This window comes from Aricia agestis, chromosome 8 (assembly GCF_905147365.1).
Source record: "Aricia agestis chromosome 8, ilAriAges1.1, whole genome shotgun sequence".
NCBI classification, from domain to species: domain Eukaryota; kingdom Metazoa; phylum Arthropoda; class Insecta; order Lepidoptera; family Lycaenidae; genus Aricia; species Aricia agestis.
Genome location: NC_056413.1, coordinates 7226395 through 7253726, shown reverse-complemented (window position 1 = coordinate 7253726; position 27332 = coordinate 7226395). Strand labels below are relative to the sequence as shown.

Here is a 27332-nt window from a genome sequence, read left to right as displayed (position 1 = left end):
ATATATAAGTAGATGTTCCGCGCGGCTTCGCTTGTGTAATTTAGGAATTTCACGCGACCGTACATTTTTCCGCAAAAAAGCCTATGTCCCTTAACGTGATCTAGTCTTCATGTTTGCCAAATAACATAAAAATTGCTCCAGTAGTTCTTAAGAATCTTAAGATAATAAGCAATTTCATATATTTTCCCCCGTATTTTCCACACTTTCCTCTATTTCTTCGCTCTTATTGGTCTTATCGTGATAAAATATAGCCTATAGCCTTCTTCGATCAATCTTTCTATCAAATACTGAAAGAATTTTTTAAATCGGACCAGTAGTTCCTGAGATTAGCGCGTTCAAATAAGCCCTTTCATATAATTTCCCCCGTTTTTTCCACATTTTCCACTATTTCTTCGCTCCTAATAATCTTAGCGTGATAAAATATAGCCTATAGCCTTCCTCGATCAATAGGCTATCTAACACTGACAGAATTTTTCAAATCGGACCAGTAGTTCCTGAGATTAGCGCGTTCAAATAACCCCTTTAAATAATTTCCCCCCGTTTTTTCCACATTTTCCTCTATTTCTTCGTTTCTATTAGTCTCTACGTGATAAAATATAGCCTATAGCCTTCCTAGATAAATGGGCTATCTAACACTGAAAGAATTTTTCAAATCGGACCAGTAGTTCCTGAGATTAGCGCGTTCAAACAAACAAACAAACTAACAAACTCTGCAGAATTATCTAAACTAATATTATAAATGCGAAAGTATCTCTGTCTGTCTGTCTGTCTGTATGTCTCGCTTTCACGCCAAAACTACTGAACCGATTGCAATGTAATTTTGTACACAGTTATTTTAGAGTCTGAGAAAGGACATAGGCTACATTTTGATGTGGGAAAATATCTTATTTTCATGAAAATATCGATGAAAATTAATTCGCATTGCGCGTGGCCAGCGCTCATCCCGGGGGTCCTGGGTTCCAGTCCCGCAGGCGGAACAAAAAGTTTTCAATGTTCCTGGGTCTTGGATGTGTATTAAAATAATATTTCAAAAATCTTAAATATATTTTATGTATAATATTATAAAAAATCCAGAAATATATCGATGCAATGAACATTTTAGTTCTAATACGATTCAACAGATGGCGTTTTATTTTTTACTTCATTGTAACATAGAACTAATCATACTTATAGTTATTATGTTTTTGTTTATAGTTTTTAATACGTTAGAATATTATGTTTAATAATATTATCACTTGGTATAATAATAATCAATCTATCTTATCTTATAGAACTCCTACTGCATTTCTAAGGAATTCGAGTGTACCGTGTTGGCCTATATTCAATCCAGAAAATATATCAATGCAATCAACATTTTAATTCTAATATATGAAAACAGATGGCGTTTTATTTTTTACTTCATTATTGTAACAGAACTAATCATACTTACTTTATTATATATTATTGTTTTTATTCATAACTAGCTGTTGCCCGCGACTTGGTCCGCGTGGACTTTAGTTTATAGCGCGCGGTGTCAACAAAATTTGTGTCAAATTTAAAAACTTTTTAAAACCCTGGTAAGTGGTACCCCTCTTAGGGCCGCGCTACACCGGAATGGCAGCGCTGAAAGTGCTCGCCTCGCATGGCAGCTCCATTCCGGTGTAGCGCGGCCCTTAATTAATCAAAATACCCAAAAACAGCTGTGCAGTGTGCACATAATCTATACTAATATTATAAATGCGAAAGTATCTCTGTCTGTCTGTCTGTCAGTCTCGCTTTCACGCCGAACGCCAAAACTGCCGAACCGATTGTAATGAAATTTTGTATACAGATAGTCTAAAGCCTGAGAAAGGACATAGGCTACTTTTTTACTGGAAAAAAGGGTTGTAAGGGTCGTAAATTTGTTAAAAAAATTCATAATAGATGGCGCCGTGCGTCTTCTACGTCGCGCTGACGCTTGCTCAAAAGTCTTTCTATAAGAGGTGGTATCATCTTACATTTAAGTCTCGATTTTTTTCGATTGTTATATCTATTCTACGGTATTAAATAACTCAGTACTTTATCTGTGCAGGCAGTGACGTAACTTTAAGACCAAATTTCACCAACGACTGTTAAAGTTAATGCTCGAATTAGTATCACGTTAGCTGTTTCGTTTTTCATATGAATGAAAGAGAAGACAGGACATTTTAACAAGCTGTTAACACTAACAGACGTTGGTGAAATTGGGGCTAAACCTATCAATGATAAATAGTTTATGGGTAAAGTTGTGTAATTGGGGGGCTAAATAAGCTTTAAAATTTGGCATAAAATATAAAGTTTAATATAAAAAAAATGAAGCACTTATTGTGTGCACACTGCACAGCTGTATTGATTTAAGGGGTACCAGGGTTTTTTTTATAAAAGCTTTTGACACCAATTTTGTATACATCGCGCGCTATAAACTGAAGTCCACGCGGACGAAGTCGCGGGCAACAGCTAGTAATATTATATTAGTATTAGTATATTAGTATTAGTATAGATGATAGAGAACCATCTCTAATATTGTATGAGGTAAGCCCATAAAGTTAATATACCTAGCGGAATAGAGCAACAATCTCGAGGTGTCAAACGAAATCGAAATTGGTTTCATCTGTGTGTAAAAATATGTGTACAGCGCTTATTCCACTTGTCTTAGGAAATCCTAGCTAGGATCCTAAAAAATTTAGTCAAGTGGAATAACATTTAGAAAGCTAGGATCCTAGCTAGGATCCTAAATCGTAAAAAATATGGCTCCTGAATGACTAAATCAGTGTTGCCAGATGATTTCAACCTTTTGTCTGTAGTGGGAACTGCTAAATCTGTATTAAAGTCAATTTATATTATGTTATAAGATCTGGAATCCATTCGTAGGTAAGCTGTTCCAAGTAGTTTAGAAAGTTCATAATTCATAATTTTACGTGGAACAAAAATTTTTCCAACCATCTTTTTCGCCTTTTATTTATTTTTATTTTCATTGAGCCAACAGCTAAGCCTATGAGAAGACCAATTTTTTGTTGCTTTAATAAAACTGGAGTCATTAAGAAGAAGTCTAACAAAAATGACAACTGATTTAGTCACTAAATTTTGACAAGTGGAATAAGAAGCGAACTAATTAGTCTCCTATGTAGGATCCTAGCTAGGACTTCTAAATAGGACAAGTGGAATAAGTGCTTAAGTATACACTGACACAAGCAAGATTGAACATGATTTCTATGAGATTAAATTGTCAACGTGCGGCACGTGCCGACTGAACGTCAAAAAAAGAGTGCTGCTGTCATGTATCACACGTCTCTTTTTACCACGCAGTGTTACTGATAGTGACATCTCTCTTGCTCAGGCCTTTGTTTCTCTATTCCGTTAGGTATATTAACTTTATGGGTAAGCCGCACCACGCGGCAGTGACGCTCCGCGACACGAAACATCAATGTTATAGAACGTGAAATCATGTCGCGTCGCTACGCTGCAGCGTAGTGTCGTTTAGTGCGGTCTTAAATGATCTCTATAATTTACTAGCTGTTGCCCGCGACTTCGTCCGCGTGGACTTCAGTTTATAGCGCGCGATGTCAACAAAATTTGTGTAAAAAGCTTTTATAAAAAAAACCCCTTAAATCAAAACAGCTGTGCAGTGTGCACATAGTATTTCATTTTTTTTTAATTAAACTTTATATATTATGCCAAATTTTAAAGCTTATTTAGCCCCCTTAACTTTACTCATAAACTATTTATCATTGATAGGTTTAAGGTTACGTCACTGTATAATGTATATAATATTAAGTACTGACTTATTAAATAACGTAAAAAAGAAATAACAATCGCAACTCGAATGTATGATGATACCACCTCTTATAGAAAGATGTTAGTCAAGCGTTAGCGCGATGTAAAAAACGCACGGCGCCATCTAGTATGAATTTTTGGAACTAACTTAATTTGAACAAATTTTTCGTAATTTCACCCCCTTACAACCCTTTTTTCCAGTAAAAAAGTAGCCTATGTCCTTTCTCAGGCTTTAGACTATCTGTATACAAAATTTCATTACAATCGGTTCGGTAGTTTTGGCGTTTGGCGTGAAAGCGAGACTGACAGACAGACAGACAGACAGAGATAATTTCGCATTTATAATATTAGTATAGATTTAAGGCCCAATTTCACCAACGACTTTTAAGGTTATGGTCCAATTAGTAGCATGTTAAATCTTTCGTTTTTCATACGAATGAAAGAGGAGATTAGCATTTTAACAAGCTGCTAACACTAAGGATATTACATTATCATTTATATTGGATCATTTCTATGATCATATATAGGATCCAATATATATGATCATTTGATCATATCTGCATAATATTACATTATCATATTTCATTGATCCTATTTTACGTCATATGTGGTTTCAATAGCCAATGGAGAGCGCTAACGCTGACAGGTATTGACGTCAGGGTTACTAGATCTCAGAGAATTCGATTTGTCAAAAGACATTGTCATTTTTAATATGGCTTGTTTTTTGTTATTTCAGCAAGATTTTCCAAGTATATAATTATAAAAATAATTACATTACATTATTTGAAACATATTAACGAACAAGAAATTAAAAACTCTTTTTTATATTAAATAACTGGCAACACCTATTTCTATGACCGTATTGGATCCAATCTCTCAGCAAATGTCAAAAATCTATGATCAAGGAAGAAATGAATCATATGTCTATATTACATTATCCAATATAATTGACTCAATGATCTCGGATCCAATATATATGATAATCTAATATCCCCCTAACAGAGGTGAAATTGGGCGTAAGTTTTATAATTCGTGTTGTGTGTAGAGTGAAGCACGTGACTGTGCTGCTGGCGGAGTCTGAGCGCGAGTGCGCGCGCATGGCGCAGCTGGCCGAGCTGCTGAAGTCGGAGCTGCGGCGCGTGCGTGGCGCCGACCTCGCGCCGCACAACACTGAATACATGAAGAACGTCACGCTCAAGGTTCGTGTGTAAATCGTAGGTGACACTCTCAATCTGGCATTCGTTCAGTCCATCAATCTGAGATTGACGCCAGATTGATAGCTAAAAAGTACATAAAAAAACGGCCAAGTGCGTGTCGGGCCACGCGTAATATAGGGTTCCGTAGTACCGCTAGTTTTTTTTTAAATTTTTGTATGGTTAATGAATGTACATTTATAACGTGTTTTACTAACAACATCATCTCAGTTACTTTCAAAGGAATTTGAACGAAAAGTTCCTTTACACTTCGCCGAATACATTTTTTTTAGTTGATCGACTCAATAAATGATGAAGTCTTCTTAGCCGTAATACGAGATTTATACTCGCGTCTCGTGGCTCGACTCGCGGCGCGTCTCGCAGCCGCGTCGAAGTGCGAGTGTAAACGCAAAGCTCGCGTTCCCCGCGTGCTCCTCTGGAAATCGCTCCCGACGCGAGCCGCGCCGCGAGACGAGCCGCGAGATCGAGTTTACACTCAGGGCTCGCGGCGCGTCTCGCGGCTCGCCTCGTGGCTCGCGCGCCAGTGTATATCGAGTGTTTTCCTTTAAAATTGAGCATATTTCCTATTCCCGTGATTTTTTTCATATTTCCAGAAGCAACCGTTTAGCTGGGCACTGGACTCTAACGATTTTTTCCACTTAAAAACTTATATTTCACAAACGGATCTCTAGTTTATCCGAAAATGATCTATGAATACTCACAATATTTTTTAAAAACCTATCTAACAACAGCCCACACGATGGGGTAGATGCGAAAAAAAAATCATCCCCGCTTGATATGTAGGGAAGGTACCATAATGTACCATTTTCAAAATCAAAATCAAAAATATTTTTATTCGGAGTAATTTTTTTACAAAAACTTTACCGAACGTCGATACTACGGTGCCTACCACCGGTTCGGGAACTAGCCCGGCGAGAAGAACTGGCGTAAGAAACTCGCACGGGGCCATCTTTTACTAAAAAGATGGAAAATTACAATTTAAAACATATAACAGTACAACACGGTCACATTAATGTACATTACATCCCGGGATTTATATCTTTACATTATATTAACCTGACGCACCACTGGAATGTACATGCAAGCATCGTAATGACGTCATCACCATGCGTCTAGTTAATTTGACTGTGTTATATAACAATATTATGACTTAGAGCTATTTACAATAGGAATTACTTATAAAAAATATACTAGTAGCCTGTAAGAACCACCCTATTCCCAAGGTGTGTTGTCGTCGATGAAATCATTGATTTTATAATAATAGTACACAAACGTTCTTTTATTACATTTTTAAATTTATTGATAGAGAGATTTTGAACGTTTTCTGGGATTCTATTGTACAGGCGTATACACTAGCCTTTAAAAGATTCGCTGACTTTGCTCAGTCTGATCACTGGTATTTCTAATTTGTCCTTATTCCTAGTGTTAAAACAATGATTGTCGCTTTTCTTTTTGAAACTATTTAAGTTCTTTCTTACATACAGTACGTTATCCAAAACATATTGAGATGCGACGGTCAGAATATTTATTTCCTTAAACTTTTCTCTTAAGGATTCACACGATGACATCTTATAAATAGAACGTATGGCTCGCTTCTGCAGCACGAATATTGAATTAATGTCCGCTGCATCTCCCCATAGAAGGATTCCATAGGACATAATGCTATGGAAGTAACTAAAGTAAACAAGTCGCGCTGTTTCTACATCAGTTATTTCACTGATTTTTTTAACAGTATATGCTGCAGAACTGAGCCTATCCGCCAGATTTGCAATATGCAGACCCCACTGTAATTTACTGTCTAAAGTTATACCTAGGAAAACAGTGGTGTCCACTAATTTCATTTTCTCATCATTTAATAGTACATTGGTTTGTACTTGTCTAACATTTGGCAAACTGAACTTTAAACATTTCGTTTTGTTAGAATTTAATAGTAAATTATTAGCATTAAACCATTGTACTATTTTTGAGATAGCACTTACCTCGTCGTAATTATATTGTTGTCGCTTCACATTAAAAATTAGTGAAGTGTCATCAGCAAAAAGCACTATCTCATGCTTATCTTTAACTAGATAAGGTAGGTCATTTATGTAAATGAGAAAAAGAAAGGTTTTATTTGCAAGGTAAGCAAGGTAACTTATACCATAATGATACAATTTTCTGATTAATGTAACATGCTCAACGCAATCAAATGCTTTGGATAGGTCGCAGAAGATACCAAGTGCATCCTGCGACCCCTCCCAAGCGTCAAATATACTACATAGAAGACTGATGCCTGCATCTGTAGTGGACCTACCTTTGGTAAAGCCAAATTGATTGTTATGTAGCAAATTATTACAGTTAAAGTGAACTAGTAATTGATAAAGAATTATTTTTTCAAATATTTTCCTAAAAGTTGGCAAAATAGATATTGGTCTGTAGTTAGCTGGGTCAGACTTAGTCCCAGCTTTGAAGAGAGGCGTCACCTTGCTATGCTTCATTAGGTCAGGGAACACACCATTTTTAATACAATTATTAAAGACTAGAGCTAAGTGCGGGGCAATGATGTCAATTATTGATTTAATAACCCTTGTGGACATACCCCAGAGATCAGTTGTACTTTTAACATTTAGCGATTTGAAAGTCTTAGTTATATCCCTGGAGTCGATTTCTTTAAAAATAAAATTGACATCACATTCCTTGACATTTTCTTTGAGTAACCTTTCCGCAACTTCAGGTGAGGAATTTAGTCTTTTGTAGTTGAGATCGGAGTGTTTTGTCGGCATCATTAATATATTGTGCATTCATGCCAAATTAAAGTTTTGTAGGTCCTGTTGTCTCTGAGCAAAACCGCGGACAGACAGACAGACAGACGGACAGAGAGACGGACAGACAGACGGACGGACAGACCGAAACTATAAGTGTTCCTTGTTGACTACGGAACCCTAAAATCAGTCCATCAATCTGTGCGTTACACGTTCACTGTTCAGTTTCGCGTAAATCTTTACCAGATTGATGAGAAACTGAACGTGTGACCTCCGGCTATGAAAAAGAGTGCTTGTGGGCATTCGCGCAGCGTGCGTGCGCACATCGTGCACGCATTATGCGTAAACTACGCCAGACTGCAGACAATTGTTAACGACTACTACCCAAAAAGTCCATGACATTTTAACTTAATTATAAAAATGCTGTACAAGTGGAACACCACTTGCACAGCATTTTAAACTCTTTCGATCATTTCAATAAAATCCGACGTAACCAATAATAAAAATAAAATATAAAAAGAATTTTTGGAAGTTGGTTAAAAATAGGCTTAAACGATGAATAGTATGTATCCGAAGCTGTATTCTTAATATTTATATCCTTTGACAGTTTCTGACTTTACCGCCGGGTGATGAGAAATCGCGTCTTATTCCTGTTCTGCAGAAGATACTGACACTATCAAACGAAGAAACACAAAAGATTCAAGCTGTTGCCAAAGGTAAAATTGTTTTAATTTACTTCTGTCTTGTATCATGTATTATCAATACTCCTTTTATCATACTATAGTAGGTATTTAATATCCTATGACTTATGAGCATTACTAATAGAACTTTTCTTTAGGACGCAATTCCATGGCATTTACGGAATTTGATATGGTTTTATCTTGATTCTGAACTATTACGTTTTTACGTGGTACTGTAAAATTACTTTTTAGATAATAGTAGCTGTCCTGTTAAACGTTTCTTTGCTATATATAGTATTTCGCCCGTATTATTTTATTGAAGTGACTAAATAAGTATGTCACCATGGCAACGTCCATCGCTATCCCGTTGCACAAACAATGGTCGCCGTCAGTCTCGAGTTGTAAGTTGTAATAATTTACTATTATTTATTCAACAAATGCACTTATCAATATAATAAGTACGCAGTAGCCGAGTCTCAGATCTGAATATGCATATAAAATTTGGTTAAAATCAGTTAAACCGTTTCGGAGGAGTACGCGGCCTAACATTGTGACACGAGAATTTTATATATAAGATTATGTATATCTACTTAATAAAACTTTATGTGTCACATGAACTCACTGCTTACTTATCTAAACTTGTCTCACTTATCTATAACATAATATGAACTGACTATGAAAATTTATTACTACCTATCTATGTGGCTATTATTGCGCTATCATTCTCTCGCAAGTTTTTCTAACGTATGTATTATCAGACAAAGATAGGGTGGTTGCAGTGAACTTGGAGTAAATATTTTTATTAAATATGTAAGAAAAAGAAGCTACTATATTGACTTATCTTTTAAATAGTCACACTGTAGTTCACACTGGCGCAGAGTCGAACTTCTCTGCACCTGTGCGAGAGTATGAGTCGATCCTTCCTGGAATACCTGCATGTAAAGCGCCTGCCCCGTTTACCGCTGTTTTTACCTGGTTCTTAAAAAAAAAGCAACCAAAAATTCCACGCGTATCCGACATCCGTGTTGGGTATTGACCTTTACAGAAGGATGAACTTAGTTTCATCTTGCTTTTTTAAAGGTCATCTGAGTAAGGATATTTTTAGCTGTCTAAAACTTGTTCAATACTCTAAATGTCACTGGGTCTTGTTATCTTGTATCTAGTCGTACAATTTCCGAACGTGAGATCCATACTAATTTACCTCTAAATACAAATTGCTAATATTACATACAGTCTGTTTGTTATCTTCACGCTTAAATCACTTTACCGATTTTAATGAAATTTGAAAGATGCCTACTTTGAGTCCCTAGTAGGAAAAAGGAAATTTTGATCCCAAAACAAAATGGCGTATGTTTGATAAGCTAAACGTTTTTTATGTTATGCAATTTTCTTATACACTTTTATCTTCAGGTCAAGATCCGAACTCGAGCAAAGGATGGGGAAGCTATTTGCCGTGGCCGGGTGGGAAGTGAGCCGGGCCCCGGGGGGGCTTCTGTAGAAAATAGTCTGTGATGTAAAGTACATTCAACTGATGGTGACGTGACAGTATAAGCCATAGGTAGTGTATAGTTCCAGGCCAGGAAGAGGTTACAACTCGGTCAAAATATCTTGAGGCTCGGCTGCAAATTAGTATGTTACCAACTCACCACAGACAGGGTTTTTACCGACAAAAGAATAGACAAAGTGACAGATTGACGTAGAAATATGTAATTTTGTAAACCAGCGCCCTGTAAACGATCAAATTTGTTTGACAAACTTGTTTGATGAAATTCACGTTTTCATCGTAGATCGTTTGACAAACGCTTCAAACAAAGCTGTACACTATCAAATTGTTTGACAAACACGTAAAGTTTGACAAACAATTTGATCGAAAAGTACCCTGTTTACGATCAAATTTGTTTGACAAACTTATTTGATGTAATGTACGTTTTCATCAAACAGCAGCGCAGACAAACAAACGTGCATCATACATGTTTGTCAAACAATTAGCTAGAATCGGTTTGAGACCATGAGATCTCGTTTGACAAATACAGCGGACTGCGGAACACGTTTAAACACGTTTGTCAAACACTACGCCAATCCAAATTTTCTTCAAACAGCTCAAACACGTAGATTGTTTGACAAACGCTTCAAGCAAAGCTGTACACTATCAAATTGTTTGTCCCACTTTACAGGGCGCTTAACAATATTTCTTTTCTTTCGCATTTCTATAGAGTCGTGATTGTGATTTCGTGACTATAGAGTCACGTGACGTCATCAATACTAGTCTCAAGATTTATTCACCGGGTTGTGAGTACAAAATGACTTTGAAATGAGATATTGATTTGTAGAGATGATCTCCATTACTACCGAATTCTAAAGTCTACTAAAAGTAGAAAAAAACAACGCTCTACATAGAACATCAATTCAAACGTCCATAAGCACTCTTTATGGCCGGAAATTGCATTATGTAATGATTATTAAGTCTTAATAGTATGATAATAATATATACCGGTTTGTATTTAGCTATTTAAACATCTTGAAATAATTTTAAGCGGTTGAAGTATACTTAATTATATTTAAATGACTTTTCATTAAGTATAGGCAAAAATATATTGTGAGGTTTGAAAACATTAACTAAGGATATTTTGGAAATTTATAAGTATGTTATATAACAGGGGTCACCAATTAGTTTCGCTCGGGTCCGTTTTAAGAAATAAAATGATCTTCGCGGTCCAAACACATTCCAAAAAAAATAATGTATTTTACGAAAATTACAAAGGTATTTGTTTGTATCAATGAGGAAAGTGCTAATTTTTGTTGCTACAATATTATGCTCATCAGTATATCGAGACCGAAATTAATTTTTAACGAAGATCATCTTCGAACATGCTTGGTCCGCACACAATGGGTCGGCGGTCCGGATGCGGACCTCGGTCCGCCATTTGGTGACCCCTGTTATATAATATAATATAGACATTTAGTAGCATTTAGCCCGAAGAAAATGTTATAATATGTACTCAAAATATCCAAACACACATTAGAATTATTTTTTTCTAACTAAGATAATATTTATATTTTTGATTAGACCATTTTAAATCATTAGAGCATATAATATAATACCTAATATGTCCTTAATTGATTTTTGAAAACCTTTTTTATGATTTATGATTACGTCATAATTGACTCGTGGAAAAAGCATTTTCAAACATTCCATAATAATTGACTAATGATGAGACTTGTCCAAAAGTATAATACTTCCGAAGATAAATTACCTACAAATACAATCGTTGTTGAACCACACTATGAAGGACGATATAAAACCATCATCGTATAAACATCGTTGCTTTTTTTCTCAGTCGTTTGTCTTGATTTACGTCCATTCATGCGCGGTCCTTGGTCACAGGGGACACGACAAGATCTAGGGAATTTAGTCCTGGTTCCTAGAAACAGTCAGTCGTATTTCAACATAGTTGTGCCCCTGTCACTATCCGTGACTCCCTCCGAAGTTTCCTCACCGCCAATTTTATAGCGAAGTTGTGTGTAAAAGTCGTAACATATCGCTGTGTCATGGCGCTTGCGATGCATTAGAAGAGAAGTTAAATCCCATATATTTTTTACATCTTACTTCGCTATCGAAACTGGAGAATTCCATCCCCAACGTCCCCACCAAGGGACTCGAATCTCTCCTCAACGTGAGGAGGAAGACGGTAGTCCACCATTATGTTTGCCATGCCACTTAATGGCAAACACGTGTCCTATATAAATTGAAACCATCAATCGCTAATTAGTGGCCTCTCTTATGTTCTCTTCCTCACATTTCCTTTGCCATTATATTGTATATCGTGTACATGAGAAATATCGAATTTTTAGATTAGTAGTGGTAGTAGCTGTAGCCTCTACATAGATTTGTGTTTAACCTCTTGAGTGCAACTTGAGTGATGGCTTTTATGCGGAAGTCTATTAAGTTGCGTAGAGTAAGCCTTTGTTACGAATATCTTATAAACGAGCTCGTTCGGACAGACCTATTTCATTTACTTATTCGGACTTGTTATAGGGGTCATTTAGGAAATGTCAGTAATATTACCACTACAATTTCATTAGTTGGATCTTGAAACTAAAGGCAACACCGCATTAAGCCCGGCCGCACATTGTCCGAAATTTCTGATCAGAAACAGTTGAACGTCCGCGCTGTCTCTTACATTTTGTACTGAGCCGAGTGAGCTCGAACTCGCCGGAAGGATATTTCGGATAGTGTGCGGGGTGGCGGTCCGGCGAAATTCAACTGTTTCTGATCAGAATTCGGACAATGTGCGGCCGGGCTAAAGCGACACGATACCAATAAGCGACCTAAGGAAGCGACCAGAAGCGACACTTTATGTTCCATAGAACCGACTTTTGTAAAACGTCAGTTGTATGGAACGTGATGTGGGTCGCGTCGTGTCGTGTCGCGTAGTGCGGTCTCAGCTTAAGTTTGAATCAAACAGTTAAACACCGATGGATGCGATATATCAGTATCTAGTTTCACAAGCGCACTTTCGCTTTTTTCGTGTCGGGTAAGAGTAATGACACAAAAATTTGTAAATATTGCAACTGCATTCGGCCTCGAAATACGAATTGTACCTACTCGCGCTCTTCCTAATTAGATGTTGCGCAATTAAAATATTGAAAGTATTTTAGACTTTATACTTAAATATTATGTGCTATGTATGAATATTAAATGTGTATTGAAATAATAAAATATGTGATTAAAACTGATTTTTATTTATTCTATAAGTAATTGAAATGTTATGAAATAAATCTATGACAAAGTTTACGTATATTCTCATCTGGGCCTATGGGATCTCTGTGTCGCTATCACGTATCAGGGCATTTTCAAAAAAACGTGTACCCTTGCAAAAATATGTCTATATTTTTTAAGGTCATTTATTTACCTTTATTTGAATGTCATATACAAGGAAAAATATTGAACTAATGGAATAAGTTAAAAAGAACGCTGAAAACGTTATATTATTCTGATATTATTGAAACAAAATCGAATTTTCGACGAAACAGATTCCGTTGTGCGACTAAATGTAAAATATAATTTAATACAAAAAAATACAGCAATAAATGGATTTCTTCGTTAATTTAATCTAGTGAAATGCATTTGCATAAGAGTAAGTAATATTTAACATATTTAAAGAAGTTTTTATAACACAAAAACCTTTTATTTAAACATTTTTATTGTTTCACTACTTATAAAAGTAATAAATTTTTTTTTCATAGATTTAACTTCATTAATTAGAGGGACGAACATCTCATAATCATAAAGATGTGTTCACATCTCTACGAATTCCTAAGTTATTAATGACATCGGATTATATGCACGATCAAAGTGCCGAAATATCCATGCAAATATGCACGAAAAATGGTCGAAATATGCACAAAATATGCACAATAAAAAGTCACCTAATATTAAAATTTATTATTTTTTTGAAGACTTTTCCTGTAGTGACATTAATAAAAGCGCCAATTTTTATAATTTCATAAAATCCAGGATTTTTAATTTCTTGAAATAAAGACTTTTTATTTATTTATTATACGCCAATAATAATTTTCTACCAACATTTTCCGATTGCAATCTTAATGCCCATGGAAGTTAAACTACCGAAATATGCACTATCAACGAAAAATTGCCAAAATATGCACTATCGCCTAAAAAGTGACATTATATACATTTGCATATGCAAGTATGCAAATACATATAATCTGATGTCTAGTTATTATAAATCTGCAAATATCAACGACACAAAATGATTTTCAACTTTACTGATAGAAAAGTAGTGGAAATAAAATCAAAATTAAAAAAAAAACTTTTAGGTACTTAAATTTTAAATATTTGTTATTGTTAAGTAAAGGCGACGCCTTGATAATTTGGCTGTAGCGATATCGATTTTTCAATGACTAAAGCTAAGAAATTAAAGTTCATTGTCAGTATTTATCATGTCTTTGTCTTTGATTTACCCATAGCATAACACGATTGGTCAACTTTTATAACACAGAATAATCAATCAAATAGACCTGTGTAAAAAAAAAAGGATTCCTATTTTTCCAACAGAGGAGAGTGATTTAAGCTTCCAAAAATGTACATGGCTTGGTTCAAGCATACACTTTAATTTGCCCATAGCTTATATGAAATGTATTTATGGTTTTTAAATTACGCGACAAAACTATTTTGTCGCTTACGCCCTTTCCATTTTTTGCAAATATTTACATACTTAAGTACCAAAAAATATGAACGATTACAATTTTGTAAGTATGTAAATATTTTGCAGTGAATCTTTGTACAGGAACCTAGGTAATTACTATCATAAGCTGAATAATAACTCAAATGTGGTAAATATTCTCGTATGGGAAATTATCTTGGTATTGCGTTTGTATGAGAACTGCGATGGCACCCGGACTCGAAACCGCACAGAAGATATTTATTCTGTGACAGAAACAAAAACCGCAGGGTTTCCATGTGAAAGACAAGCTGTATTTTCTGAAAATAGTTGTACAACGTTTTGGTAATTAGGTTCTAAGTATGCGGTTAAAATGCACGGTTCTCAACCGCGCGACTTTTCTGTCTCTGGTCTTGCCTCTCGGGTTTATCACAATTTTATCAAGGGTTAATCTAGGGTCAACAGCTATCCTTCTTTGTTCGAGTGTCTTAGTGTTCAGCTGTAGCTGGCTGAAAATTACGAAAAAGAAAACGTATGTTTCCGGTCGTTGATGCATATTATTTCAGTCGTAATAAATATAATTTATCTGGATTTTTAACGGCCTATTGAGAATTGATAGTATTTAAAACAGTGTTTAATATAGCAATATAATTTAATATTTAAAAGTGATATAACGAGATATTATCTAAAACAGAAGTGCATTTGACTTATTGATTTCATTTCCCGGGAGAACATACGAAGCGCATGCTCGAAAATTCACTTGGAAAATTCGTGACTGCGACTGCGAAGGGTAAGTGCCTTGTAAATATTAATTTACACCCTTTTATTATCTTTTATCTTATTGTAAGTTTGCGTGATGTTATTTTATAAATCTGTCATATTAATTACGTTGCGCATTATCCTTATTCGATTACGTACTCTATCTACATATTTTTTGTTCTTATGATCCATTAGAGATCAATGCAATGATATAATTTTCTCCAAGTCTGGTAAATAATATAATTTTTCACTATAAATACTTGACAATACAGCTGTATCATGTATGACAACTTTAAAATACAATGTACCGTACGGTACCGTACCTACTCTACATAGAGATCTTTCAAGAACTAGTTACTATTGAAATGGGACACATTCTTATTTATACTTAATATTTTATTGAAAGACCTACCTAATATTACATATCAAACAGATCTTAAATCGAATTATTTTACTCTGTAGTTTGCTTTTGCCTCGTTCTTGTGCGATTACATAGTCTAACAAATGCGTTGTCCAGGCTTCATGTAGATGATTAAATTTGCCAATTTTTTAATGCATTTTCATAGTTCTTCATTATGATAGAATAAAATGCCGGGTGGTAGTGACACCCACGATTGCACAAGATGGTGGGTGCATTCCCCCGGCGGGACCATGTGCGTCTCGCTGCATGTGCGGTGTGCCACGTACTCGAATGCGACACACGAATTCTAATTTTGCAAGCAAAAGCATGTCGTTCGCAGTACGTCTGTTTGAATGCATATAGAATAGCTTTCTAAATTTAGCCACAATTCATTAGCATCCCGAGATAATAACCGCCGTGATCTATCGACTTTTAATTCTAAGTACACAATTGATAGAGAATTTTCGTCTCTACGTTTGTCTAAGAAAATACGGTGTCACTTCATCGTGTTTGCTCAATTCGTTTCTAGTAATTTTTTACGGTCTCAAATATATGCACAAGTACGTGTCTGGTCGGTCTATATTCGGCTGGAAGGCTGGGTGTATCGATAGGCCGGGGGTCCGGACGTCCTGCGCACGCTCGGAGCGTCCCGGAGATTCGGTGCCGGCTCAATCGAAGCCTCTCCGCCTAGTGCATGTAAGTCGCAGTGCAACCTTTGTCAGAGATTTGTCCGAAAGTGATGCGAACTGAATAAAGTCCCGGCGATTTGATTACCCGAATACATAAGGTACGTAGAGTTAAGAAATAATTAAGAAAATTTGATTCATAAAATATAATATTTTTTTGTCTTTGTTTAGTGTAATGCGTTAACATCACATGAGTTTTTTTTAGCAGAAAGCGATTTTTGATAATTTTTTTTTGGATTAATGTAGGCTACAGGCTACAGCATCTCCGTTGGGCGTTTTACTTGCGGTAGAGTTGTGAACGCACGTCGCATTTTGTATTCATATGGGCGTGTGCCTGTCGCAAAATCGATACTCAATTAATGAAAATTTTAAAGAATCACCGCTGGCTATCTCATTGTATCTCATGTACAAAACAGTATATTATACTATCTCTCTACATTTATATGGTACTGAAATCTTAGGCGATGGATCTGGATCACGCAATGCCCGCATGTCGCACGTTATTAGGTAATATTTTTTCTCTATGCGTTATGTATTATAGGTAATTCTTTTTATAAGAGAATACTAATTATCCATCCATGATCTACGTACACCATAACTCACAAGTTAATTATGATAATATTACGTTTGCACTAATTAGTAATTAGTAATTACTACTGGGAGAGCCATGTAGACTTATATTCACGTCCCCGTTTACGGTAATGAGCGTTTATAAACAGTCAGCTCTTACGTAGGCTCTTACCTATATCTTTTGAATTTTACTGAATTTCTATCAAGTGAGTATTTCCTTTAGCGGCTATTACTCATACTTTGTATTAAAAAATATTAGGTTAAAAAGTTTCTGAATACATTTACTTATAGAGAATAATAAAATTTGTTAAGTTTAGCAGGAAGTTAAATCATCTGACATTCTTGTAAAAAGAGCCTATTTCCAGGTGTTAATTTATTTCTAGTTATATATTTTCATGTTGATATTGAGACGCGATAATATCCTGTTCCGATCTGATTGATATTAGGGGGCGTCCACAAATTGCGTGAGGTGTTTTTTAGATTTTCTGACCCTGTGGGGTCCGGGTGAGATTTCGTGAGATTTTATTCAACCCCCTCCCCTACCCCCAATCTCACGTGAGATCTTTCAAATGTGGGTTTCTTACGTAAACGCGTTGGATTGTTTGACAGTCAGTAGATGTATAAGTTATAACTAACGTGACGGAATTATACATAATTATGAATTAAAAAAAAAGTCGGCCAAAAGTGAGTAGATAAGACTCGCGCAAGGGCGAACGAAGCAAGCCCTAGTATATTCAACAACCTGATCATTTGGTAGTATTTTTTTTGTATCAATGAGAAAAATATTACTTACGTGAGATTAGATGAGATTTAACTCGACCCCCTCCCCCCCTTAAACACCTCACGTAATTTGTGGACGCCCCTTACAAACTGGTGTTTTGTCGCATTTCCAATTCTGAAGGTTAAAATATTTCCGCACCTTCTATTTAATTTATTCATTAAATATATTGTATTTGTATTAAATATATAATTAATACAAATACTTGTATTTATTATATTTTTTTAGCCAAATAGGAAATAACTTTCAAATATTTTAAATGTAGATACTAGATATGTATCTATCAATTTTAATTATTAGTCCCTAAAATGTAGAGTTCCTACAAACACCCCTTCAGTTTCAAGTACCTATCTGGACATGGTTTAGGTACGGTTAGTGTCGCTACGTATTTATCATCTATCTATAATAAATAGCTTTTTTCCTGCCTGATATTTTATTTACATCTTTTTCATAATACTCTACCTTCGAGCGCAGTCAAATAAAAAATATTTTGCCTTCTATCTACTAAATGTACATTTTTCTATCACAGATTAATATTTCATACGCCGCGGTACAACCAGAACAATGGGTAAGGAGAAGACTCATATCAACATTGTGGTGATCGGCCACGTGGACTCGGGCAAGTCCACCACCACCGGCCACCTCATCTACAAGTGTGGCGGCATCGATAAGCGAACAATCGAGAAGTTCGAGAAAGAAGCCCAGGAGATGGGCAAGGGGTCCTTCAAATACGCCTGGGTCAGTTCATATGATATACATACTTGTGGTTATATCGCCAATACAGGTACACTTTTTAGTAAGTGATCGGCCGAATACTTGGATACTGCGGGGCTAAAATGGTCGCATTGGAGAATCATATAGGTAATTAATCATAGTATGATTAATTTTTAAACTCCACTTTGCGTGCAATTCATATAGTGATTCACTTAGATTAATGATTGGTCCCGCGAGCGGCGCTCGCGCGCGGAGACCAATCATTAATCGAAGCGAATCACTTTTAAACTCCACTTTGCGTGCAATTCATATAGTGATTCGCTTCGATCAATGATTGGTCTCTCGCGCGGCGTTCGCGCGCGGCGACCAATCATTAATCGAAGCGAATCAATATATGATTCTCGAAAGCGACCAATTTAGCCCCGCGCTATACGGGTCCTTTGGGTTTTGGTGATCTTACGGTACCCGGCTATAGGGATAATCTCTATCGACTATCTCTGTTATTTAGTTTGTTTTACACCAGCGATAGTAGCAGTTGGTTTTTGTCACGTCGAATACAAATTTTTACATTATTCTTGAAATTCTTCAATATACCCTAGGTACTGGACAAGCTGAAAGCTGAGCGCGAGCGCGGTATCACGATAGACATCGCTCTGTGGAAGTTCGAGACCGCCAAATACTACGTCACCATTATCGACGCCCCCGGACATAGAGACTTCATCAAGAACATGATTACTGGCACCTCGCAGGTAGATTATTATCTACATTTTAACAGTAATGTAGAGGACACCTAGGAAGTAGGAGCCATGCATGCGCTCATTGCGATCGATTGTTTGGATTTACGGCTAATCGAATGGTTGCTTGGAAAACAACTTCTATGCCTTAAGGTTGACGATCTAAGACCAATTTTTAGAGCATATTTTTAAATACAAAGAAGAGATAATGTTATTGGTATCATGTAAATTTTTTCCTGTAGACGTAGTTGTATTTTCGCGCCAAATTTGATAGCGGGAGCGTAGCGGCAAAACTGGTCCGTATAGTTAAGAAACTTGAATAATGAATGGGAATAAGATTGTTAACTGATGAATAAATTCACGACATACGGCCCACGGGCATCAGATCTACGGAATGATTAAAAAATTTCATCTGATGTAAATGTCTTTCTTATGGGAAGAGACTCTAGTCTCTACATTCTGCCAAACACAATCTCGCTCTATACCTACCTACGTCTACACAAAAACAGTTGATCATGATATGATGCACAAAACGTCCTTAATTTATTTTAATATTTATTCGTAGGCGAACGGTGGACCGTCTACGTCTTTTGGTTTATGTCCAAGCAATGTTAGTCGTGATGGCTGGGATTTAACATACCGCGACCAAATTACATGTAGGTCCGTCTATGAACAACTTCTCTCATAGTATATTGACTATTGTATGATACAACAGGCGGACTGCGCCGTCCTCATCGTGGCGGCGGGCACGGGCGAGTTCGAAGCCGGCATCAGCAAGAACGGGCAGACGCGCGAGCACGCGCTGCTGGCCTTCACGCTCGGCGTCAAGCAGCTCATCGTCGGCGTCAACAAGATGGACTCCACCGAGCCGCCCTACCACGAGGCCCGCTACGAGGAGATCAAGAAGGAGGTCTCGTCCTACATTAAGAAAATCGGTGAGAATTGGTGGTATTGCCTTGTATAAGGAACTGCGAGCATCTTTGCTCTAATAGCTGGAACGTTGGCTCGCATTATAGAGGACGCTGGTTGATCTCAGGCGCAGGCGCGGTCGCAGCCTGAAATTTGGGGGGGGGGGGGGGGGGGTCACTCAGTAGTCACTACACTTTTTTTTTTATCTGCGCCCTCGGACAGTTTAGGGTTTTATTTTATTTTCAATTTTACCTTAGATTTGGGGGGGGGGGGGGGGGGGGGTAATGTCCCCTGTGACCCCATTCCCCCCCCCCCCCCCCCCCCCCTTCGGACCGCGCCTGCTCAGGCGACGTACGCCTGTGAACTTGAGATCTAAATAATAGTATTTTAGAAAGATAAATTTAGAAAATTCAGAAAAAAAACTTCAAGAGAAAAGTAGGAAAACTGGGAAAACAGGAAAAACAACGTTGCCGGGACAGCTAGTACTTATTAGTATTTGTGGCTAACAGGATTACACGACGATTATGCATGCAGTCACGATTTAATATGCTACCTACCTATAACATCATAATATTATGTAATAATGCCTTTTAGGGTTTCGTACACAAACAATAGGAAATCATATTACAGTTTCACTATATTTATCAAGATAGAGTACTTACATATTATATGTACCTACTTACATAATATTATACTGTCTCTACTCTCTATCTCCGATCTCGTCTTATGAAATGTAAATTTTTCTATTAAAAATATTAAATGACGGTATGAACAAACACTATAATTAACGACATGAACGCCCCGTACATACCTACAACGATGTGCATGGATGACATTGTCATAGAGTCGTATGGCTAGTGTAAAGCTCTGGTTTCCTCCAAAAGCGGCGCCGTTATGCTGCGCCCGCAATACAGCGTGAATGACGTCACTAGAATGTTGTCCATGTAATTGACACCGTTCTCTAGGAAACCGCGCCATACCGCTCACGTGCCGCCCACATAGACAACGTTCTAGTGACGTCATTCACCGCTGCATCACGACCGCCACACGACGGCACCGCTCTTGGAGGAAACCTTTAAATATAAAATGACACGCCCCTCCCTCGTGTTCACAGTACAAAAATTTTCATTTATATCAACTAGTGAAGTGGTGGGGCACGTCATTTCAAATTAGACAAGCTCTACAGGTCTTTATTATGCGAAACAGCTATTGTCACTCAAAGTAAGCTGTAACCATGCCTTATGCCTACAACACACAAATTTTATAAATGTTAAGTTCTTTAAGGCAAAATAATGTGCCAATTTTAAAGTTCATCTGAATATTGTAAATTACTTCAAGAATGATACGCACCACAAATTGACGTTAATCGTACTCTGTCAGGGTACAACCCGGCGACGGTGGCGTTCGTGCCGATCTCGGGCTGGCACGGCGACAACATGCTGGAGCCGTCCGACAAGATGCCCTGGTTCAAGGGGTGGACCATCGACCGCAAGGACGGCAAGGTCGAGGGGAAGACGCTCATTGAGGTTAGCTATTTTTTTTTAAATAAGGGGGGCAAACGAGCAAACGCGGTCACCTGCGATGGAAAGCAACTACCGTCGCCCATGGACACTCGCAAGTCGCAACATTACAAAAGCTGCAGGTGCGTTGCCGGCCTTTTAGGAGAGTTATTTCATATTTGTTGTTAAGTCTGAGACGTTAGAAAAGTGGCTTGCCTTTTAAAATAGTTTAAGATGTTTTTTTAGATTAAGTATGGATATTTTTCAGACTTGAAAATTATATCTGATCCATAAGTAATATAAGTTATAAGCTCCACTGCTCCATAATTAAATGCGAAAGCATGTTTGTCTGTCCTTCCTGCTTTTCGGGACTCGGGAAAGCAAATATTGTATACTTTTTATTGCACAGGAATATGCGCTAACCTCGCAACAACCCAATCAAATAATTAGTGCTAGGTAAGTAGGCAAGCCGTGGCCGATTAAAGATGTTTGCGAAACTCAACCAGCTTTTACCTTCAATCTTCATGAATCACGATTGTCAATAAGTTATTATGTAACGTTGCTGTCTGCCGATATGACACAACATATTGTTTGTCTATCGACCCAGTTATTATCACAAAATTTGTAGGTACCAGTATCACAAACATAAACTGTTAATATTATATTTATTTTACTGCAAAATAGAAAATAATATCATTAATTCATATTTAACTAGACGACGCCCGCAACTGCGTTGCGCCAAAATTTAAAATTCAAATTCCGGTATAAAAAGCATCCTATGTCCTTTCCCGGTACTCATATCTCCATACCAAATATCAGCAAAATCGGTTCAGAGGTTTGGGCGTAAAGAGGTAACAGACAGACACACTTTCGCATTTATAATATTAGTATGGATTGGTTCCCGTTCAAAGGCTGCAATTTCCTATTCAAAATTGAAGAAAATAGAAAATTTCCGATTTTTGTCTCCTCCGTACACTGTGCGACGTGACAAGTTGTCCTTTAGTCATTCAATTAAAGAGCAAATTAACCAGATGACTGCGACATTTCCATAAAATTGAGTTGGATACGGGAGAGAAAAATCGATCTATCCATTCACCATTCTTCTATCCATTCTATCCATTCTTCTTGGAAACCACTCATTTTAGTTTTTTTTTTTATTCAAAGGGTCTCTTCGAATTCGAATTGAGGAACCCATATTATTTCGGTGTCTTTAAATAAGTTATAAGCAAGTGGCGATAAATTAAAAAAAAATGTCTGCAGGCTCTGGATGCGATCCAGCCACCGTCGCGGCCGACGGAGAAGCCTCTACGCCTGCCTCTGCAGGACGTGTACAAGATAGGTGGGATAGGCACCGTGCCTGTGGGGAGAGTCGAGACCGGCATACTCAAACCAGGTAAAGCTACCTACCACGAGTTCTTGATTAATGTCCAGTTTTTTTGAGTTATTTTGACGTTAGCCAAACAGAAGCGCTAGTGGATAGATAAGTTCTCGTCAAATACCTTAAAAATCGGGTAACCTTCAATGGAAAGGAGCGGGTGGATGCTGGACTGTATTGAAACATGTTTACATACTGCACTGGTCCGGCGCGTATCAATTGGTCGGTTTTCATAAAATGTCACATTTCACTTTTTCAAATTTCAATACAAGTTAAAAGTCGGTCATTCAGTGATATGTGTTCAGGTTACGTAGTAACTATTTAGTAATCTGTGGTTCAGGTATGGTGGTGGTGTTCGCACCGGCCGCCATCACCACGGAGGTGAAGTCGGTGGAGATGCACCACGAGGCGCTGCAGGAGGCCATGCCCGGCGACAACGTTGGCTTCAACGTGAAGGTACACTGCCATACTTGATACTACCATACTATACACTATATAGTTTTCTTATAAAAATCACTACAACTTTAAAAAATCTTTGTGGAATCAAAATACATTGCTCTGTCTAATGCATCGCACCAGGGTCACCAACTTTACATAATGTTATTTCGACTCTCTGTCTACCAAATTATCTGGCAACAAACAGCCAGAGCTGAAAACATACAAACAGCCAAAAATTATGAATAAAATTATGAAAAATAAATGTTAAGTAAACCTTTCGTTTCAGAACGTATCAGTGAAGGAATTGCGCCGTGGTTACGTGGCCGGTGACTCTAAGAACTGCCCGCCCAAGGGCGCCTCTGACTTCACCGCCCAGGTAAAATATTGTGTGCTAAAGCACGTTTAGCGACCGCTAAGTCGTTTCCGCAGAACTGAGTTCTTAGGTAAATAGGTTCCCATTGTTATGGAAGGCTCATTGTCACTTAAAACGTCTATGCGCCATTAAAATAATGCTGTTGTTGTTAGGTGATCGTGTTGAACCACCCGGGGCAGATCAGCAACGGGTACACGCCGGTGTTGGACTGCCACACCGCGCACATCGCCTGCAAGTTCGCCGAGATCAAGGAGAAGTGCGACCGCCGTACCGGTCAGTACACACCATAATTTATTATTTTTCTTTAAAATGGCCTCTCTTGAGGAACAGCCAGTGATATGGACATGCAAAGACTCTCTTGAGGTTTTTAAGATCATATACTTGTCACTGAAGCCTGTAGCCTCCTCTGAAGCCGATAGTATTCGAAATTTCAACTGCTTCAGCTAGCAGAAGCCCTAAGATCCGATTGATATAGATGTAGAGCTCAGCCTTCGACACTTTCCACTGCAAACCCTGGATGGATGAGTCGGAAAAATATTGACAGTTTTCGTAACTACGCAGTACGTAGCCACCAAACGACGCTTTGTATGTGTCTGCATTCTTAGGCTAAAGAAATATCGAAAATCCCTACTCAATACACCATGGACTTAATCATCTAAAGTGGTCAGTTACGGCCACATATGGCTAACCGCCGTGTCCTTGCGCTTAATTTGATATAACTTGATAATATGATGCAGGCAAGACGACGGAGAAAGACCCGAAGTCGATCAAGTCTGGTGACGCGGCGATCGTGACGCTGATGCCGACGAAGGCGCTGTGCGTCGAGTCCTTCCAGGAGTTCCCGCCGCTCGGCCGCTTCGCCGTGCGCGATATGCGCCAGACCGTCGCCGTCGGCGTCATCAAGGTGCGGGGAAACTGTTATATTTCGAATGGATACAAGTGCATACTTTACTTGCAAGTTACAACTTATTAATTCTATTTCCTGATATGTTTTATTCGAGTGTTTCCGAAGAAGATTGTATCGTAGACGTATTAGGTTACCTACTTATATTACCTGTTTAATATCTTCACACAAAGGTGACACCGCACAAGTCGCAACGCTCTAGCGCATCGGTGCATCGCGACAAGGCACAAAAGTACTGTAGGATGCGATTTGCGAAGTGTTGGGTTGTTTTGCTGTACTTATGTCTAGTGCGCTGTGCGATTACGCCTTAAAATGCCCTATATCATTAATCTTTCTTTTTCAATTTCAGAGCGTCACCTTCAAGGAGGTCACTACGGGTAAAATCACAAAGGCCGCCGAGAAGGCCCAGAAGAAGAAATAACTACGGGGCAGTTCACTCGTACCAGCGCCGCTCGGTGTGGGCCGCGGCGCGGTGTCCGCGCGGCGGCGCGCGGCGGGCGGCCCCGCGCCCCCCTCCCCCCTGCAGCTGTCGTGTCGTAGTCGCGTGCACCCCCTAGCGCACCGCCTAAGGAGCTTCTTCACTGGTGACGTCACTCTCGTTCCCGATACGTGCATTTATCACAGGATACTCGATAAGTTTATTCGTTTTAGTTACGCTTACGTATTAAGTTTATGTCTTTGTGATTATTTTAGTCGTAAGTTGCTCGTCGAGTTTGAGTTTCCGTATCTGAAGGCTCGTTACGTTTTATTTTTTCATCGTAAAGAGTTTAGGAGGAAAAGTAGCGGGGAGTTGAATTTTTAAACCGTTATGTGATCATCGCTCCAGATTCGTTTTTTTTGTCCACTGCTAGAATCGCTCTCGGTCGTCTAGAACATCTTCCTGAATAGGTAATGGGTATGTAATGCACGTTCTAGTCCTCTGAACTGAGAGGTTTTTTTTATTATTCCTACCCATGATTTTTTGGGCTTTTGTGTAAAATGTGTTTTGTACCTAAGTATGAATTAATTAGTGGTGAGTTTTATTAAGATTTTTAAATATCAATATCGAATAAACAGTTGATTGAGGAAATTGTATTTAGAAAAGTGTGATCAAAGATTCGGCGGTAGTCGGTTATGAACTGGCACCATTGTTTGAATATAGTGATGGCGTAAATAAGCGTTTAAAACGTTTTAGGCACCTCTGAGGAAAGTAGAAGTATTGTAGGTAAAAATAAATTTTCGTTCCTAGTTTAAAAGAGACCTAAATGTTAACACCTATTTATTATAGGTAATGTAATGTTATATAAGGGTTTAAACATTCAATTTATAATTCCATACTGAATTTGACATATTTTCACAGTAAGTACGGAATAACTCGAGAATTTTATTAAGCTCTAAATGTATCTTTGTAATTTTTTCAATAATTTTGTAAAGACCTCGATCCTGATATAACCAATAAAGAAGCTACTGGTATAATGTTGTTTTATTTTCAGATTCATATTCTAATTAGTGTGTTCAGATATTAATAAGAATCTGCTAAGTGCAATGTAACTGAATGACTAGTGAGTAGTGCATTTCTTGAATGTCCTCATTTTTGTTAAATACATTCTAATAGTAAGGCTACGCGTACAGAACAATACTCCTAGCGAGCTACGCGTGTTTACACACGTGACACGGCGCCGCCGCGGTAAAGAATCGCCACCGCACAGTGGTCTGAAAGCGCTAAACAGTGGACATTCGCGAAAAAGTTCGATTTTGGTGTGAACAAAAATACCATTCGATAGATTTTAAGAGGAGTAACAATAAATCCTTAAGTTTTTTATAAAAATGTATTTTTTAAGGTGAAAAAAAATAATTACGAAAACGTTGTATGGGAAAGAATCTATAAATAGATTTTTTTGCAAAAACTACTAAGTCATTCTGGTTCATTTTTCAAACAAGTAAATTTCTAGTGGTATACAAGGTTTAGAAAAAAAAATTACGAAAATTTACGTGCAGCCTTTTGCAGTAGAGGGGTTCAAAATTTTGAAATAATTTTACAAACTTTTTAGGTGTGGAAAAAATACTATTCGAAAGATTTCCTAAAGAGTAACAATAAATCTTAATTAAGTTTTTATAAAAATGTATTTTTTAAGGTGAAAAAAAAAAAACTAAAATGTTGTATGGGAAGGAATCTATAAATAGATATTTTGCAAAATCTACTAGGTCATTCTGGTTCATTTTTGAAACAAGTAAAGTTCTAGTGGTATGTAAGGTTTAGAAAAAAAATACGAAAATTTACGTGCAGCTTTTTGCGGGTTCAAAATTTTTATATAATTTTACTAACTTTTTAGGTCTGGAAAAAAAATACTATCAGAAGATTACGAAGAAAGTGAAGTTGTGTCATAACAAGGCGATGATAGCATTGGAGATCCACTCTGTTTCTAAAGTGCGTTGGTTTAATTGATTATTATTTATTATTGTTTATTTATATGTTTCATTTGAAATTGTTTGAGTTATTAGTGTGTGTAACAATTTTTATTTTATTATAATTACAATAGATTAGTCAGTAGCCAATTTTAGTTTAATTTTGTTTTTGCTATCCATGTTTGTAAATACATATAAGTATTGTTGCTTTTTAAGG

At 37.3% G+C, this 27332-nt stretch overlaps 2 protein-coding genes across 3 annotated transcripts in view; both read left to right on the top strand.

Moving 5' to 3' along the window:
- The window catches only part of LOC121729506 (GRIP and coiled-coil domain-containing protein 2-like), a 32191-nt gene extending 22065 nt beyond the window's left edge, over positions 1-10126 (top strand). The window contains exons 13-15 of the mRNA XM_042118034.1: positions 4817-4970; positions 8334-8442; positions 9817-10126. Of these exons, the coding sequence (XP_041973968.1) occupies positions 4817-4970; positions 8334-8442; positions 9817-9878 (325 nt within the window). The 3' untranslated portion in view covers positions 9879-10126. The remainder of the gene's footprint in view (positions 1-4816; positions 4971-8333; positions 8443-9816) is intronic.
- Positions 10127-15293: 5167 nt separating this feature from the next.
- On the top strand, positions 15294-26182 carry LOC121729514 (elongation factor 1-alpha-like). Of its 2 annotated transcripts, none has more exons than XM_042118050.1 (11): positions 15294-15381; positions 18314-18522; positions 19098-19247; positions 19948-20167; positions 21522-21667; positions 22901-23033; positions 23356-23471; positions 23740-23829; positions 23979-24099; positions 24564-24730; positions 25080-26182. In XM_042118050.1, exons 2-11 carry the CDS (start codon positions 18349-18351, stop codon positions 25149-25151), a joined length of 1389 nt encoding a protein of 462 aa, XP_041973984.1. In that variant the 5' UTR covers positions 15294-15381; positions 18314-18348; the 3' UTR covers positions 25152-26182. The 2 variants fall into 2 exon arrangements, with proteins under 2 accessions (XP_041973984.1, XP_041973985.1); XM_042118051.1 differs by lacking the exon at positions 15294-15381 and adding an exon at positions 16171-16537.
- The last annotated feature ends 1150 nt before the right edge of the window (positions 26183-27332 follow it).

Coding starts and splice junctions, on each gene's coding strand:
- LOC121729514 (XM_042118050.1), top strand. CDS start 18,349: ATGGGTAAGGAGAAGACTCATATCAACATTGTGGTGATCGGCCACGTG. Junction 21,668..22,900: donor AGGGGAAGACGCTCATTGAG/GTTAGCTATTTT, acceptor AAATGTCTGCAG/GCTCTGGATGCGATCCAGCC. Junction 24,100..24,563: donor GAAGTGCGACCGCCGTACCG/GTCAGTACACAC, acceptor AATATGATGCAG/GCAAGACGACGGAGAAAGAC.